General features: G+C 35.9%; 1 protein-coding gene across 1 annotated transcript; it reads left to right on the forward strand.

Annotated features, from left to right (window-relative positions):
• Positions 1–16,273: 16,273 nt before the first annotated feature.
• On the forward strand, positions 16,274–19,694 carry LOC106152264 (52 kDa repressor of the inhibitor of the protein kinase). Its single transcript, XM_013525784.3, has 3 exons — positions 16,274–17,347; positions 17,592–17,732; positions 18,037–19,694. The coding sequence occupies exons 1-3, from the start codon at positions 17,276–17,278 to the stop codon at positions 19,075–19,077; spliced, it is 1,254 nt and encodes a 417-aa protein (XP_013381238.2). The 5' UTR covers positions 16,274–17,275; the 3' UTR covers positions 19,078–19,694.
• The last annotated feature ends 244 nt before the right edge of the window (positions 19,695–19,938 follow it).

Raw genomic sequence — 19,938 nt, forward strand, 5'->3', positions numbered from 1 at the left:
AGGATATCTACACCCCCTAACCCCCCTAACCCCCCCCCCCCCCCCCCCCCCCCCCCCCCCCCCCCCCAGCTACGGTCGGTATATTTATTTCAGTTTTCAAACCACATAAAACTGGACCTGTAAGTGGTTTGTACATGTATATCTTTTAACAGGCTGTACTTTTTTTTCAACATTGCTGAATATAACATGGGACTCGTGCAGTGGTGCTATGCCCCTGAGATCAGTTATCAACGGCTTACTAGCTGTTACTCATCTGGCCAGCTTTGCATTCTTTCCCAATTACAATGATCAATACTTCTTTGAATATCAAAATGATATAAAGAAAAAATTACCGCAAAATGTAATCGCTCCTCATTTCTCTTGTTGGCACTCTCTCCATGTCCAGCGGTACTTGTAGTGCCCAGTCCAACAAATACTTAATACAAAACAGATAATAACATTGAGTTCTTTTGCACATTTCGTTATCATAAATTCCCCAATAAGATTGATTAAGATTCCTTTTATCATGTCTTAGCAAATTGATTTTGAGAAGCGCGCGCACACAAACCCACCCACCCCCCACCCCTCACACACACACACACACACACACACACCCCTCACACACACACACACACACACCTCACACACACACACACACACACACACACACACACAGGGGAGAGAGAGAGAGCAGGTTAAATTTCTTAGGTGATAAGAACAATCAACAAAGATCAACATAAACCGTCTCGAATCGGACTTCTCACAACATTTTCCCCTTTCTTTAAACTTAACAAATTCAAGCCATCAAATTATGTAAGATTTTACCTCAAATTACCAAATATCATATCATCTCCATACATACAGGTAGACATACTGTCAAAAGATACTGGTAGATCCAGGGGCGGATCCAGAGCTATATACTGACAGTCTTCCAAATTATCTTTGTTGATTCATCCTCCAATTTTGACCGTCTTCCAACATGAAAAATTGGATACCCGTCAATGTAAACTTGAAAATCTGACCGTCTTCTGGAAGACCCAGAAGACAGCCTAAATCCGCCCCTGGTAGATCAACTTAAACAGTTTTGAGTAAGAATTCTCACAATATTTGTTTTTTTTAGTTCTTTTATTTTTTTGAAACAAAGTCAAGTTGTTACATCATCTAAGATTTAATTAAAAATATGATATTGCATACATGGACATACTTTATGAACATTTCTGTAGTTGTCGTACATTTGTAACCTAAATTTCTTTGTCTTGGAAACTCGCTGATGAAAAGAGTATGTGTACTTATCTAAATACAAGTAATCTACAGGCCTTTTCTATATTTTGGCTATACATAAGACTTGACGAAACTCTCCCTGATATCTTTTATTTTATAAGTTTTTTTTTGTTCTAAGTGTATTTTGTGATAACCCTGTAAGAATGTTAGCATGGCTTTATTATGAATTTTCGATAAAAAAAAACTAGTAGAATACTTTAACATAACAAGAAACAAAGATGACGGTGCTGCTTTTAGTGGTTTCTTTCGACAGGATTTACGATGTATTACGATGCGGTCTATCTATACTACACTGAAGCTTGGACTTCATAACGAATAACGTTATTATGTCCAAGACTGAAGGCATCCGTAACTGTTTTTGGATTAAAATACTCTAGATTCAGCAGAATTATCATATCAAAAACACCAAAAAGTGATATCTCAAATCTACCGGAGTAGTTAATTTTTATTTTATTTCCGTTATCAGATTTCACAATTAACTCTTATGCCTAGATTACATTAGAAAAGGGTGTTGTGCGATGAAATTATATACGATTTTCCGTGCGTTTTTTTAAACGTCGTACGGGCTACAGCGAATACGTTTACATTACGGGTGGGTTAATGTTAATGTTTATGTTAATGTTAATCAATCGCCAAAATATTTATTTTATTACGAAACATTGCTTTTTTACACAGATACTAAAGAAATGAATCTTGAGCTGGTCCAACCATTGTACTTCATATCTGCTCATTAATGACAAAATCCCCGCAATACAACTGGTACACAACAAGTAGACTGTCCTGCAGGTAGGTGCAACAGGTTTAGTCAGCCAATGGGCACACAATGATGCTTTAACAGGACTTCTTTAAAGCCTTCTGCTGCTGCTACGCAAAGACGGAATGAATATAAAACATTGATGCGTGTATCAGAATATCTCGAAAATAGATAATTTACTAAAATAAAATGGCGATTGTTTTATTTACATTATTATTGCTTTTACATTAGACTGAGGTCTCGGTTTTATTCTACCGGATTCCATTGCTGACAAAATCAATACTGGAGACGACGTAAAGCGGTTAAATTGACGTGGATAAAGAAATTAAATCTTAACTTGAGCCTTAACTATAGCGTTTTACTACAGACAAGAGGTAAGACTGAACAGATGAACAGGTCCAACAGTGCTGTATCATCCTCACCCGGTCTTCTCTTGATGGATGACAGCGCCCTCCTCGTGAAAAAAATTGAGTTGTTCCCACAGAAATACGTAAAGCGTGTACTGGGGTTGCCAGACACCTTTTTTTCTAGACCTTCTTCATGCCATTTTCTTTAGTTTTTTTTTCTTTTACAGATCTTGTACCAATGCTCCAACTTGAACATTCCTGGGCCCTTCATAATACGTTGATAAAAACGAATAAAGCAATAAATGGTTGGTGAGGGCAGTTTCTACAATAAAACACCAACACTAAAAGTAATAATAAAAGATACCGAAATTTCTGCTTACTGTTGTCTTTTCCCCGTCATTCGTTTTAGTCTAAATCATCATTTTGTGCACTGTCTTCAAATATTCATGAAGCCCAGATTTTGGGAGAGGGGCAACTGCCGCAATGAAGCCCACGTAATCCTCTAGCTAATTTCATTTAGAAGCACACTTACCACATCGTCACCATGATAACAATATAAGCTCTTTCTGTAAAATAGCAAAATTTCTGTCCACATTCAAATGATTTTGTAAGAATGAAAACATCAGTTGAATAACATGACTATAAACCAATGTTATGAGATATGGTATGTTTAACCTGAAGCTAGGGGATGAACAAGGACAATGAGAAGTCGTTCTCTGTAATGGGTTCCTGACCACTCCTCTAGGTCCAACCTTATCAGTAAAATACGTCAGGGGGTGTTCCATGCCAAGTAAGTGTCTCGTCTGTCAAGCTGCAGGCAAATATGACATCAGTGCAAACATTGAATCGCCGAGTAGGAGAAGGGGTTGGGGGCAACGAAAAAAATCACTCACTTGAAGTTGGCCATCGACTGACTGGGGTCTCGGTTCTCGATGCAATATATCAAGAACTTGTTTATAAATATGTAAAGTGGTAAAGAAATGAACAGGGCCCATCATCCTCTTCTCCGCTAATAACTGACGTGGCTGAAAATGTAAGGGCGGGGTGGGGGGAGGAATAAACTCCTATCCCCCCCCCACCCGCCCCTGCAAATATTTTTCTCAGCCTACTGTCCTTATCATATAGAAATAAAGAAATACAGTGTTAGGTATGTGTGATGTAAATGGAAATAACTTTTATTTTATTTTATTTATTTGTTTATTTATTTATTTATTTATTTATTTATTTATTTATTTATTAGTTTTGGAAACTTTTAAGGTCAGACTGAAAGAGTGCTTTCTTATGCAAGAATGATAACTTACAGAATATCTCTAAACCGAAATCGTAAGAATGGAGATACTCATAATAAACGCGTCTGCTTTCTCTAAATTTCGTTTTTTTGCATCACAGGCTGATGATTTAAAAAAAATATAGAGTAGAAACTGAGAATGTGCTTACTACTGGAAGAAACTACACTGGGTTCATTTCACCACTCAAAGTTTCAGTTAATGCAGATAAGAAAATGACAGAGCAAGTCAAAGCTGAACACACCAAACGAAACCATCGAATATTGTCACAGAAAAGCAAAGTGTGTATAAAAACGGCCAATACATTATCTTTAAAGTGGTTTTTAATACTTCTAATTATTATCTATTTTGAACCGGGATTTAACATATGTATTACTGCGAACTCAATTTATTATCGTGTATTTATTTATTATTTATCTATTTTCCTCTTGTGGGTAATCAGGGGCGGAGTCAGAGATATTTTCTGACAGTCTTCCAAATAATATGTGTTGATCCATCCATTTTTGACCGTCTTCCGACAGAAAAAAATTAGATACCCGTCAATTTAACAACTTGAACATCTGACCGTCTCCCGGAAGACCCAGAATACGGCTTCAATCCGCCCCTAGTCTTTAGAATCTCCATTACAAAGTAAAGTGTGTCCCTCAGCAAGGTGGGACTACAGAGCTATACTGGCGCAGAACAGACTTGCAATTTCTTTTGGATTTCAAATTCTTTCCTTTGCTCTCAATCTTCTAAACATCTAAACTGAACAGTCCTCCTGCCGACAATCTCCAACCGCAAGCGTAGCTTGGGCTTATTTTTAACATTACTAAAAAACTCCCTGCTAGTATAGAAATGTAAGACCGAGACTTTTTAATTAAAACACGGCACCCTAAACTGTAAATAATATCTGTTTATTGCACATGTCTATACATTTATTTACTCAATAGTGACGTCCGGAGGTTGGCGCGGTAAACAAATACACTGCTTCGACACTGATTTTTTAAAATTTAAAGTAAAACGAGAAAGTTGAAAAATTGAGTAAACGTTTGAGTTTTTCTATATACAGTACAGGCCTGAGCCAGGGGGGTTCGGGGGGTTCGAAAGAACCGCCCTTTTTGCTGGGAAAAGGTCCACTCTGGGTAAAAATTGATCTACATGTGTAGGTGCATGAAGTTTTTACAGAAAAAGGTCCACTTTTTCAGAAAAAGAACCCCCCTTTTGAAATTGATGGCTACGGGCCTGCAGTACCTAATGCCTGTCAAAAGTCAGAACGGCTTTCACTTTAAGATAATGATTTCCTGTTTATATTTGAATATGAATAAGCTTTAGTTATTTTCCTGTAAAGCTCTCTTTTGGAAGAACGGAAGGAAAAGTATTCAAACTGTCTTATTTGATGTTAAAGTTTCATATCGATAGCTGTATGCTTGGACCTAAATAGAGATATTTAGGTCCAAGCTGTATGTAAATAACAGTTATTTTGGTTCTATCTCACCGCTGTGATCATATCCACTTCGAAAATACCCCTCTCATGTGGGAAGTGGTTGTGACGCTTATTTCTTTTTATAGCCAAAAACGAATTCTCCAAGTGGAGCGACCCATCGTGGCTATTAAACCTCGGGCTGGTCACTTGGCATGTTGAATTTCACTAGAATTTCAGGGGAGAGGTTCTCTGTGATCGTGTACGCCACTAATTCAACCAACTCCACAAAGTCTTACCACAGCGTTGTGCGGAACCCATGTTACACTAACGAAGGGAAATAATGTAATTTAAAATCTGGCCGAACTAAATTATATGAAACATATTTTTGGAAACAAGCAAACAAATAAACGAAAAATAAAAAAATCTAACTTACTATATAAATATATAAATAATACATGTAAATATGTAGATAAAAAAGAATGAAAGAAAGATAAGAAAAGAAAAAATGAAAAGAAAAATGCTGCAAATGGAGTGAAAATTATTTCCTCCCTGCAGTTTCACAAAAGTCAATTATTATAAACAGAATGTGACTAAAATATGATGAACACATTAAGTCTTTAGTTTCTTATATATTGTATATCTTTAATCACTCAACTAGCTGACGCCCGAATAGTTATTTTACCTTGTCTTGCCTATATTTTAATTTTCTTATTTAAATCTTGTAGACAGTCCGCTCTCTACGGCGTTTTCATTGTTCGACAGCTATACTTGATCACCAGTATAATGATTGACGTTTGTTTAAATAACTGCCAATCAAGCCTTCCACTTTTAATAGCTTTGATTGGCACCTCTCAATCACAGGAGGTAAAAGCTCCTTTGCAGGATGATTGTGATTGACGTTTGTTTAACTAACCGTCAATCGAGCTGTCAAATTTGACAGCTTTGATTGACACCTATCAATCACAGGAGATAAAAGTTCTTTGGCGGTATGGATGTGATTGACGTATGTTTACTCAAACTGTCAAATTTGACAGCTTTGATTGATATCTATCAATCTTTTATTCTACAAAGAAATTGTAGGAGCCGTCCGCACTGGACAAATTCCCCCAGGACTGGAATTTTTAAGAAAATAATAAGAAAATAATAAAGCTTGATGAAAGTATTGATCAAATAGGTCCATGATCATTAATATAAAGCGTGTTATTATATACAGGTAAAATTTTACAAGGAATTAGCTTCTTAGATAGAGATAGCTTCTTGATCCTGGACAACGTCTCTACGTGAATTTCCAGAGAAAAAAACATCGCCTGCAGGGGCCTCAAGTACGATTACCACTGTTATTTGGAACTCTTTTTTCATATAAATGAAATTAATGACATATGGACACTTTTGAAATGAGTGAATTCAGTAGAAAAAGTTCCGAGTATTTAAAAAAATTATTATGAGACTCCGAAGATATTATAAGAAAAATGATCATATCAGCGCCCTCTATCATTTATCACTGTCTTCACTAGCACAATATGATGAAATTCATGGACAACGTCACAGTCATGTTGAGAAAGTTTGAGGTCAAATACTGTAGCATAATCACTGTTGTAACTCAACTTCCTCTATTCTCCCTGACCATTACATAGGCCTACCTGTCAACATGGACAATTGCCAGAGAGGAACATTCCCGCGCAAGACCTACGTCCCCCACCCCGAAACACACACACACACACACACACACATACACACACAATTAACTTTTATGCTTAGGAAAATAACGCCTCGGTTAGAAATGTGTTGTTAGCAGTTTGCTATAGTAGAATGCTTTAACTACACAAAATGATACAGGAAAATCAAATCTGCAATTAAGAACTTTATTATATTCCAATTCAAGACATTCAATGTTTCAAGAGGTTCATCAGCTTGGTCATACTAACAGCCTGTTTTAATCAATAATTAAAACAAGACAATTTTTGCGCTCCGTTTCAGTCTCCGTTATGTTGCTTTCATCGGGGATTCAGCTTATTGCACACCTCAGGTAGAGGTGACACTCAGGTCGTTAGCCTAGCTTTCTTTTACTGGAACATTTTTGAAACATTGTTGAGATTTCTTTATGAAGTCTCAAATATCTCACTTCGAAAAAAAATTCATTTTTTCTTAATTTAAAAAGCAAATTATCATTCTGTCCTTCAAACCGCAATCTGTACAACTCTCTTTTTTAGCCCATTACCTATGGGGATAGTTCTGCAAAAGCACTAAATCCCATTCATTAGCATTTCTTATGTTTTCTGATGTATTCTGGATAATTGCACAAATAGGCCCTAATACATAAATGAAAATGTGCAACATTTCGTGCAAGTTGGCAAACATACTTAATGTGATCATCGCCGACAGTTTGTGTAGTTCAAAAATAGCAAAATTTGACTTCACGTAAATTCTGTCGACACTGCGTAGAGATTTTACGTCGTTTTTTCACGCGCCATTACGTTGCTTGTGTGTGAAAACGCTAATTTCAATGAAAAATGCCTATAATTTCTTTCTATTTTAATCTTTTAAAATTTCAATTTCAAGACATGACAGACAAGTATGTAAGCTTCAATTTTATTCATTGGGACAACATTTCAGAGGAAGAATTTGATAGAGTAAATCAGCGCTAAATTATAACGCCACGATGATTTTCTCGCATAACGTCAGCATAACATTTGCTGGAACTTATTTTGATTTTAGTTCATTTCGTAGAGTTGACGATTTGCCAGTTTATTTTCGAGTGCTGCGTTTTTAGTAATGGCGCTCTTTCTCATTAGACGTCATCTTGGAATTCGAAGTCCATCTTTGTGAATTACTATAGTTGAAACATAGGGTAGGCCTAGTTACATAAGTAGAAAAAATAAATCTGAACAGGTTTTTTTAGAGGCAAAAGTTGTAAAAGTTTGTATAACCTGGTGTGTTAAAGTTAAAGGACACTGGTAAACACCCGAACGCACTCAAAACTCAATTTCCCAAACCTTTTATAGGCTACCATCATCCATACCCTCCCCCCATCATTTTTGTGTAGTTTTTTTTTCAACATATTTCCTTTTGAATTCTTTTGAATTGTTCGTCGACATCTAATTTTAACTAAAATATCATATTGTCATTTTCAATAGCTTACTAGGTAATTTCTTTATGAACTTTTTATCCCCCCTCCCCGCCTCGCGTTATGTCTTCACTAACACAATGAGGTGATATTTTGTGGAATCCGTCACAATCATGGTTGAGACAGCATCAGAATCAAAACAATGCAGTCTCTATCGTAAGGTCTCTTTGGTCAAACATAGCAAAAACTGCTCAGATATTCAAATCAGTGGACCTTATTGAGTCATATCAAGAAAGCCAGTGACCCACATAATGTCGTTTCAATTTGGGGTTGATAAGGATCTGAAGTTAATTTTCGTCTGGCATTTTTTAAAATATACTGAACACAAACGTCGTGCAATGCATTTTTAATGTTGTAAAGTACAAATGAAGTTCCATCCGTGAAATATTGGTGAGAGTTGAAAAGAAAAGGCGGCCACTTCAGCCTGCCACCTCCCCTACCATGAATGTAATGGGATGGACAGCCTGGAAGGAGACGTCACTGCCTCAGTGCTGAGTGATCAGGAAGTGGAGCGAAGGCGGCTTAGATATTAAGTATACGAATATCGTAATTTCAGCCATATTAATATAACGTTTTAAGAAATCAATGTTAGGTATTTGGTGATAAGTTAATTGTGATTTATTTTTGAAAATTGTTTTGACACCAGGTCGCTTTAAAGTGGTCTTGAACATTTCCCAACATTTTCCCCACGTACAATTTATTTCCTCCTTCAACTTCATCTCATCAAGTCTCATAAAACAAAGATGCAGTTGCACTTCATGTTAAGTATTTTGAACTTTGTCGGTAGAAATAGTAGTGGCAGTGGAAGTTTACTGTGAGAAATGACCAAGGAGGGGAAAATGCTGTGAAATGTCTTGTGAGAGTCTGGCAATTGACATGTTGATATTTAGTGAGTGGTTGGTAGTGGAATTATAGAATATGTCATAGGTATAGTAACAAACATCCATTTCCTAAGTAAAGAACATAATTCAAGTATTAAGGGGATATAGTAATACACTTCCATTTCGAATATTGGCAAGATTCGTAAATTAAGATTTAACATTTCATTTCAATAAAATGTGTGAGCTAAAATGTAGTTGTATTGATTTCTGCGTGACATGTTATAAGATCAACCTTTCAAGACATAAGGGGCGAACTGATGACCCGAAATGCTGTTCTGAACGGGTTTGAAAAGGCTCTGTCCACAGGAATCTTTTACGTTTTTTTATATCAATATGGCATCAGGAATTTGAGGTGATTTGCTAATTATATGTAACATATTTAAAACGTAATGATATATCAGAAAACATGGTCATCAGTTAAAAACTTGCTTTATTGTATTGAAGTATGTTGTATACTATCGTAGTGTTAAGTTTGTCACACGTGACATTTGTGAAATGGTACTATTTGTGGTATTCTTCAGCAAGACAGCAGGGGGTGACTTTCTAGTTTGGATGAGAATAAAGTACGCTAAAATACACAAATTTTATGTAATATTCAGCAATTTCACCTAAATCACCAATGAACACATTATCAAATCCATTTATAAATTCTACAAGTCCGGTGTCGAATTCTTAATTTCTGTTTTTAGTAAACTTCAGTCTCATTCTCTAAATGTACTGAAATAAAAAATGAGACGACTTACGCTCATTGTGTGTCTTTCTTTCAATGTTCAGAAGGAAAAAAAGGATTATCGTCTCTTGAAATGTGAGTATTTGCTGTCTTGTTGAGTAAGAGATGCCATTTTACGAATCAAGATCGATTATTTTATTTCTCAGGTGAAGTATGTAGAATTAAGAAATTTCGTTTCTATTTGAGAAAAATCCCTTCTTGAAAAGCTGATTTCGTACATGTAAATACCATTCATATGATGGAAAAGACACTATTTTCGTGTTTTACTTATCTCTGAACGTAGTTCTTACAATGTAAAATATGTACACGTTTTATCCTGAAATATATGTTTTCTGCCATTAATCTGTTGAACAAATACATTTATGGGAATGAAAATTGCTTTATTTTCCAAATTTAACTGTTTTCGGCAATTCTGTCTTAACAGCATCATTCTATCGACCAGATGATGCAGAAATTATTGATGTACATTCGAATTTATTCGAATTTATGTTCAGAAGGTTTTTTTTCGAATTGAAAATAGATGTAGGAAATATGAGAAAAATCGTTATCTGTCCCTTGGATTTTAAGCATGATTTCATGTAAATGTAGTTTGTTTTCTAATTGAAAATGGATGTAGTAGACTATAGGAAATATGAGAAATATCGTGATCTGCCCATTGGATTTTAGCCCAAATTTCATAAGTGAACATGTAGTTTGTTCTCTAAGTAGTTTTTGCAAGGAAATTTTTTTTATTTCATATTCACTTTACTATCTAATGTTCATTAGTCTTTCCAGTTTGTCAATAGCTGTTAGTATAAACGTTGTGTATATATATATATATATATATATATATATATATATATATATATATATATATATATATATATATATATATATTTTATGTAGGACTTTTGACACTTTTTTTGCCAAACATAACGAAAGTGCGTATCCGTTTTTTGCTCCCAACAATAAGTGTTTGACTGAAAAAAGCGTGCAATTTTAAACAGAGCATTTAATAAAAATCTCATAATTGTCATTATTATATAGAAAAAAAAACAATGGCGGATCCAGGACATTTTAAAGGGGTCAGATGTTGACATTTGGAGCGAGATGGAGTATTTTGAGGACTTGATCATGTGAGTCCAGAATGGGTCTCTCTCCTCGGGGAGGGCGGAGACTAGATCCACCTTTTTATTTTATTTTATTTATTTTTTATTGAAGAAGTTGAAATGTTTTGTTTTTGTCGTTAAGAACAAACATAAGACCATTAGTGTGGTAAATAGTTTATTTGTCAAGTCGAATATATAAGAATGTTATATTTTTTACACCTGCAAGTGAATTTAAATGCAGGCATCATAATATTATACTATAATATCATAATATTCTTTTAGATACTAAACGCTTTTTAACTTGTAGTAATAAAAAGACTGAAGACGATGATATTTTACAGGTATATGTTTTATAAATATTTGAATACATAAAAGCAATTTGTATTGCTCTTAATAAAACACTTATTGAATATACAAAATGTCTTAGTGTTTTTACTGATGGCTACATGGCTCAGTGAAAGCCTGGGGTTGGGGTTCGATTCCTGGCTCGGGCACTTTGGAATTACAAAGGGGTGCTATTAGAAATTTTATTTGCTTACTATAAGAAGAACGTCTACCCGGGGAGGGTGGGTTGGAACACTTAGAGGAGTAGGTAACACGCTTGCCTCTGAGACAGAAGGTCCCCAGTTCGATTCCTGGCGCTTCTAGGTCCCAGCAAATTACCTTTTGCAAAAATAAACCCAAATAAACAATTCAAACTACTATAAGAGGATCATACGAATGAGGAAAAACGCGAACTGAGACAGTGGCTCAGTAGGTAAGGCGACAGACTAAGAAGTAGAAAAGGACGAGCTAGGAGTTGAAAACCAAAGGTTCAAGTCGAGCTGAAGAAAAGAAAGTCAAGAATAAACATGAGACATTTTGCACATCATCTATTACAACTTTTATGTACGTTTATTATAACAAATACAAACAACTACACCATACAGATGTATGCAAATTCCAAACATTACGTTTTGGCTCTACATAAAAAGTAATTTTCATAACGACTGCGCAATTTGAGATATAAATTAATCTTAAATACAACTATCTACAACTAAATGTGTGGGAGATTATATACATTTTGAATATTGTCGCTCAAGATCAATCATTTTGGTTTTAAAAAAGTGCTCAAGAACACTGCATTCAAGACGACATAATACTGACCAGAACATGAAATTCTCAGGTTTTTGCCCAGAGTTAAAAGAGAAAGTTGAAGATTTGACGATGTTTTTTACATCCATCTTTCAAAGTTGAATTTGATGTATTTGTCTTGTGACTGATCCAAAATTTCTCTAGGGACATTTTTTATCCAAATTCAAGGGTGGTAACAGTATAGAAAATTCAAAATGCATATGATCTCATGTAAGCGTTCTCCCCGCACGCGGGTACACACTCCTGACCCCACAACTAACTGTATGTCCCCATGCTGATGATCACACACAACACCAAACAGCAGTCAAACATTATTCAGTTCTGTAAATTTAATGAATGCTTTCTCATAGATAAATAAATATGTTTTTCTTCTCTTTAAATCTTAAAATAGGAACAAATTTATGCGCCGTGCGAATCAAGAACAGCATGAAGACATGGTCAGTTTACAACCTTATCCTAGTCAATAGTCATTTTATACAATATTACGTAAACAAAATTAAAAAGGTTATGCAAAAACAAGTTTACTTAAAATAACTATACGGTCACTTGTGCTCAGTGATTCAGAAACACTCAGCAAAAATAACCCAACAGCATGTGCAGGACTGGCACCTAATCAGGCCTTTTGTTCTCAATCACTCCTTGATCCCGACCGAAATATAGAATAAAGAAAGTGCCAAGTACAAGATCAGCATTAAATAAAACACTGAACTTCCTATTTTTTATTAAACTTTTAGCCTTACCAATCAAAGTGTCATCTTTCTGATGAAATTTTGATTTTTCACATTTGATTAGACAAATGCAACAAAACAAAGGATTTTAAACAATAATTCAGTAAATTGGCAATTAACTGGCCAAATCATACACTAAACTACAATGTACCAAATATAAAAACAGATACGTATGCAGATTTTATGTTAATTCAATAAAGATTTTATTTTGTTTTTAGAGGATTGGCAAAAGTTGACAGTCTACAAAAGTTCGTCAAATTACTAGGAAATACCGATACCCCCTCCCCCCCCCCCCCCAAAAAAAAAAAGTTTTGCGACAACTGTAGTTAACGATAAGAATATGATAAGGATTTTCAAGTTATTAAAGGATACGATAAATGCCAGTCCTGCACGTACACTTTAATTGTCAAAGGATGCCAAAATAAAACACTTTGTTTCTCTTAACAATTCCGCTTTGTAACGAAGGCAAAAAGCCAATTTTCCTTCTTAAATAACCAAAACATATAAATTTCGAAAAAAAAAACGACCCAACCCCTGGTTTGATTTTCTGAAAACAAAAACATTTCTACCGCCTCCCAGCAATAAAACTATGGGTCTATCACAGATCAGACATACAAAACAGCGGGAACCAAAGGAAGTTTATTCTTACCATGCGTCATATCCATAATTTTAGAAAGGCCTGTTTTAATACGTGTAGGCAATTCTGTAATAACTTGAGCACATTTCATAATTTCATACTTCCGATAATTCTAAAGTGTCATAATTTGGATTACAGTGTTAACAGCTTATTGTAGTTTTATATCTCGGTCATTTCTTCCAATAAAAGATTCTTGTAAAATATCCTTCCAAGAAAAGATTCCTGTATACATTTTACGCACGAGTCTACTAATTTTTTTTAAGTTAACTTCATTAAAATCAATATTTGTATCCATATCCAATTCAATATGAATAAAAATGTATTTTCGAGTGCATAACAAAGCGTCTTATTACATATTTGCCCACACAATTTTACAATCAAACATTAAACCGGTCATACCACTACAGCGCTCTACCTGCACATCACATAATGATTGTTTTACAACAATTAATTTTATTTTCTTAGATCACTTAAGCAAGGCACTTTTTTTGTTTTAGGATAATTTCAAAGTGTCTTTTCAGGTTCGAGAACTGGAGGTTATGAACAAAAGATTCTAAACGATGATAAAAACATCGTGTGCAGATAGAGTGCTGTACTGCAACCTATTTACATATGTATAATAATAAATCAGCGACGTGCAGAGTTGACCCTTGGATTTGGTCCATTTTATCAGAAGTTCCATGAATAAAACATTTGTTACACGCTGCACTTCATTTGATACACGCTTTGATGCAGAATATTACAACCCAAAGCAAATATTACATTTCAAACCAAATCAAATGTCAACCCTGCAAGTTTTAACTTTAACTGCAAGTCAAAACTATACGCAAAACTTCGACACACAAGACAACGTTGACATGGGTGCAGGCGCTGGCTAACACGAATCTGATGTCTTTTCTGGGAGTGCGTCCAATCTCATCGTAGACGGTTGTTACGAGGCACTGAAATTAAATGAAAAATGAAATAAATTAAACAAAATTCATAACAATATCTAAGGATCTGACAAAGTGAAATACATAATAATATAAACAAACTTGTTTGGTTTTTGACTTTCTTAGTTTTACATTATTTTGCGTATTTTGTGGGTAGTGTGATATAAATTCAGCATTTTATTGCTACATGTGCTTATTAAAACCTTTTCAGAATGATTCTACCAATTACTTTATTCCAATGCATCCACACTTAAATAATTTCGTAATCCGAATGCTGACACTTTAGCTCAACTTTTTAAAACCAAACACTTAATGGAAACATTTCATTTCAGATTATAATATCAAGGACGGTATGTAATTGAAATTGAAATCAGGAAAAAATGAAGTCAAGGGAGGTCGACATTGCCCAGCAAATATACATTTGCTTTACTGGTCGGGGTTAGTTCTCTTAAAAACCACTTGTTTATTGTCAGTTAACTTTAATAAACAGGATACATGTGTACAAGCCGCCGTCACAAAAAAGGCACCCATTGGGAGCTGAGAATGTACTGGTAGTTATCTGCTTTGTCGTCTTGCTTTGTTTAAGACGGAATAACGCGTTCAGACCTTTGGACGGCTGGGATAATCTTCTCACTTCTTTATGAGCAAATACTTTTCTTCTGGAAAAAGCAATATAAAAAGTTATTAAACTTTCCAAGCTCATTTCAGCATTCATGTCAATGAAATATATCCAAGAGCCATTACGTCTGAAGTGGGAAATGCATACTTTTTGATAAAATATCGTCAACATAAACCTATCAGTGTTGTCTTATATCATCTATACAGTACTTACAACAAAATACATCAGTTCTCAGTGCCAAAATTTCAGTCTACGTGTGGACATTGTGGTGATGTGGCACGTGAAGCTTCTTCCTCTTCCTTCTGACCTTGGTCCTATCTGAATACCTCTCACTAAAATGCTCACCGGGTTTACATAATAATAGCACTGACTGTGGGATTGTGTTAGAGAAGACACGATGCGGCTTAACGCAATCTAAACGTTATCATCAGGTTATTGCACAAACAAACCATTTTGTTTTGTCCATCTATAGACCTTCATCCCAAATAAATGAGGTTTTTATTATTAAAGCATCCCAATTAAAACATACTGTTGCCTATTGCTCTAGCACTGTAAATATTTAACACTAGAGTTGTGGCGACTAAGGTTTGTACATGTATATCTAACATTTTAATTTTTATGCAGCAGTACATATGAACCCAAATATGCTTCTTAGAAAAAACAAATCACATAAGAATCAGTTTACTGAGTTACGCATCATTCGTGAAGGTATTGTTTTCTGATTTCATTGTTTGTTCTCTGTTGTCGCGACTCTGTGGTTGCGTGCGACGTTGTATATGTGCGCACGCTTGTTTTTACGTCGCTTATTCTTCTTTGTTACGTTAAAATGATACATACGTTACCGATACATACGTTACCATGAAGCGTGTAAATATTTATTCTATTTTCATTGGTTTTCTTTCGCTTTGTGGGCCAACACTTATGTCTTTTATTTGTGTTTCATTAAAATAGTGTTGGCGCACAAAAGGAGAGACAACCAATGAAAATAGAATAAATAATATTTACACGCTTTATGGTAACGTATGTATCATTTTAACGTAACAAAGAAGAATGAGCGACGTAATAACATGCATGCGCACATATACAACGTCGCACGCAACCACAGACTCGCGACAACAGAGAACAAACAATGAAATTAGAAAACAATACCTTCACATTATTTGGTAACGTATGTATCAGTGACGTATGTATCATATAAACTATTTCAACAAACGGTTTCAAGACAAAAATCTTTACTTGCCCTGCTTTTCCTTCTTATTGTAATGTTGTATAGTATGGGCGTAACTAGGCATACGCACAGACGCACTGTGCGTACAATTTTTTTTGGCCAAGCATGATAATATTTTATATAAATTTAGTGTATTTTTCACGGAATATAATCAAAAATCTTCTGCGAGTTAAAGTCACCTGTATTTACATATCCTCTGTATCAATTGCATACGCACCATTGTTCTGACACCCCGTCTTGCATACTTTTATTAAATAGAGGTAAACTATGCCTGTTGCCTATACAAGTCCTATCTTAATCGTCCATCTAACTGGAACTTCCCTTTACCTCTTAATTTGAGGGTAAGTGGCCTTCCACACTCCCATGGCTTTTGTCTTGAGAGTACAGAACGCACTCCGCTGGCGATATTTATCTCAGGTAAAAATCTACCTGTGCGTTATTTTAAAAGAGCATGCAGCTCTCGCAGACCTGGGGGCACAAGATAAAATCTGGACACCAGGTTAAATAAGGAGCTGGAGAAACAAAGGAATAATTTTTCCTGCAAAGCTTCAAAGAATTTTAACACGAACTTGATCCAGCTTAGTCCTCCAAACTAACAGGGTGACATGGGCAATTTTTACAAACAAACAATTAAACTAAAATGTATCAGAGCTCTGTCGTGTCATATAATTGGTTGTTTTTGGGAGTCATGCACCCGCATGTCAGCTGGATGATACCGTATTCAATATTTAAGTTACATGCTTAGTAATTTGATCGTGGAGATGACCATGGATATCACGAAGTGGATCGCAAGAAAGCGTAATGATATTGCGACAATCAACTGTTGTTCAGATTTTTTAACGAAAACTCAGGATAACTGGCGCAAACGTGCACGGGACGACGCTGGCGATACAGCAGAAACAGCAGAGACAGAGCCGTTGTCAAAGCAGCAAAAAACTGTTTCACATGAGCCTACTGCAGCTAGCCTCGACATTGGAAAGATGAGTCAGCCACTGTCTAACAGCGACAGACTTGGAGTCCTTACTTCAAGGTTTAGACCGTCCAAAGAATGGAAAGCGCCTTTAAGAGAGTTAAGTGGCAACAACCGGTGAAGCTTTAGCTGGTCTTGTAAAATCTACCATCATGGACTTGGGCCTCGACCTTGAGAATCTCGTCGGGCAGGGCTACGACGGAGCTGGAAACATGAGTGGAAAGGTATCTTTTTACTGTTTTTTATATAACAAAAGAATAATCCAGAACAGTATTTTAAAATGTCTGTGAATTTAACTAGATGTGAGATGTTAATTAATTAATTAATTTATTTATTTATTTATTTATTTATTTATTTATTTATTTATTTATTCATTTTTAACATTTATTTATTCATCTATTTATTTTATTAACAAATCAATCATTTCGTTTTTCATTTATTCATTCCTTTTTTATTGATTTATTAAAGGTGAAGGGCGTTCAAGCAAGGATCCAGCAGGAGTACCCCATGGCACAGTATGTCCATTGCAAGTCCCACAACCTTAACCTAGCAATCGGCCATAGTTGCAACATCCTTCCGATACGCAACTTATATACCACAGTTGGCGAGGTAATTTAAATAATATTTAAAACTTAAATACAATTTAAGTATAAAGGGTTGACAGCTCATGAACATATCTCCATCTGGATTTTAATCAATCCTTTATTTTGTTCATAAATTCAGGATATTTCTGCGTCAAACACACTTTTGCTAGTCACAGTTAAGATAACTTAAAAATTTCTTGTTTTTTTGTCGGTATTTCAGGATTTATTCTTCATCAACGCATCACCTAAGAGACTTGCAGTCTATCACTCCTCCTGTAAAAAATGTGTTTGAATTCCGTCTCTTATGTTATTTTTTATTAATATTTCAGGCTTTGTTCTTTATCACTGCATCACCAAAGAGACTTTCCGTCTACCGATCCTATGGCGACGACACCTCCACGCGTCTTCAAAACTTCTGTCCAACGAGATGGAGCCAGAGAGAGGAAAGCTTGGGCACTCTCATTGGAAGGTTCGGGCAGGTTCAGGACACGCTGATGGAACTGGAAAAAGATAAAGACATCAAAACATCAACTACGGCGGCAGGGCTTTTCCGGGCTATGGACAGCTTCGAATTCGTCGCCCCTCTTTTTATCGCGCATCGGCTACTCCGGTACACTGTCCCTCTGTGCAAGCTGCTCCAGCTGACAGACTGTGATCTGGTTCAGGCATCTTCCCAAGCGACAAGACTGCGCGATCTCTATCAGGAGAAAAGGGACAACGGCTTCTTCGACGAGGTGTGGGGGGAAATGGTGGAGTTTGCTCCCCAACATGACATAGAGGTGTCTGTCCCCAGGAGAGCAGCGAGGCAAATCCACCGAAACAATGCACCGGCGGCATCTCCCAAAGACTACTGGCGTGTCAATGCATTCCTCCCTTTTGCTGACCATGTGATTTCGGAGATTTCGACCCGTCTCTGCACTTCCTTCCCACGACTGTTGGCACAGAGTTTGATCCCACAGCGTCTGTCCAACCTGACCGACGAAGAATGGACGCAAATAAAGTCGGAATATGGCCTGGTCCTCGATTACAATGCGGACATTGAGTTGGAGCTCTGGCGACAAGCCGTGAACACGGGGGACATCACTGGGGTGGACTTAGAGGATGCGGTGAAAGCAAGTTATGGTTTGTTCCCCAACATTCATAGGATCCTCAAGATTCTTCTTACTATGCCAGTGTCGACAGCAACAGCAGAAAGATCATTTAGCGCTATGAGACGTCTAAAGACATATCTAAGATCTACCATGTCCGACAAACGATTGTCGTCATTGGGACTATTACGTGTTCACAGAGAGTTCAAGATAGACATAGACCAGGTTCTTAAGGACTTTGACTGCTCAGGCCACAGAAGAATTCACATGGCTTTTGAGTAAAGACTGTCGCTTTTATACTCACTCATGTGTTGCATCAAAAAACGGTGTCATTCTTACAATGAATAGATAATTAAAATAGTTGTTAAATGAATTATGAGAAAACGCATGTGCAATCAAACTGTTTTATATTTTTCAGTGATAACTTTTTAATTAACAAGACAGTCAGCAGGTGCAATCCTTTTGTTTTAACATTTTAAGAGAGTGATTAAATATATAAAACACAGCTTTCTAATGAATTATCACTGTTTCTCCATCACGACGAAAAATGCATTCTCCAATATATGATCAGTGTTTCACACCAAACAACAGTGCCACAACATAATTCAGAATTGAGTTTGATACAAGCAGACAATGCAGCCTAAACTGCAGTTCGTTCAGTGCCCAAAGTTGATGTTTCAGTTAGCCTCCTTTTAAATAGATATACCGTTCTGGGTGAATTAAAACATTGAAACTTAATTAAATCGCGAGAATATTTTTGAGTTAAAGGATAATTTTATTATTAAAGGAAATTAAGCTGCGATGTGTGGTACATATGCCGTGATTACACTGTCCTTCATCTGTTGCGTCAGTCTACATTTTGCTTTACGTGCTGGGAATTTTAAAAATCTGTGCGTACAATTTTTAAAGGTCTGGTTACGCCCCTGTTATACCGTAAGAATAAGGCGTTTGCTCACAAAACGGACAACAAACAATAAAAAACAAAAGTATTTACACGCCACATGGTAACTATTTTCATTGGTTGTCTTTCGTTTTGTGCGCCAACACTTATGTCTTAATGTTACATTAAAATGAAAGAAAACGAGACAAATAAGATTTCTTGCCTTCAACTATTTGTGAAAATTGTCCATTTGATTCATACGT

Source organism: Lingula anatina, chromosome 4, assembly GCF_051362555.1.
Source record: "Lingula anatina isolate TDL-2025a chromosome 4, LinAna3.0, whole genome shotgun sequence".
In the NCBI taxonomy this organism is placed as follows: Eukaryota; Metazoa; Brachiopoda; class Lingulata; order Lingulida; family Lingulidae; genus Lingula; species Lingula anatina.

Bases quoted from the DNA above. Each gene is read 5' to 3' on its own strand.
- LOC106152264 (XM_013525784.3), top strand. From the start codon at position 17,276: ATGGACTTGGGCCTCGACCTTGAGAATCTCGTCGGGCAGGGCTACGAC. The intron at 17,348-17,591 runs GTATCTTTTTAC...GATTTATTAAAG, and splicing joins CTGGAAACATGAGTGGAAAG to GTGAAGGGCGTTCAAGCAAG. The intron at 17,733-18,036 runs GTAATTTAAATA...TTAATATTTCAG, and splicing joins TATATACCACAGTTGGCGAG to GCTTTGTTCTTTATCACTGC.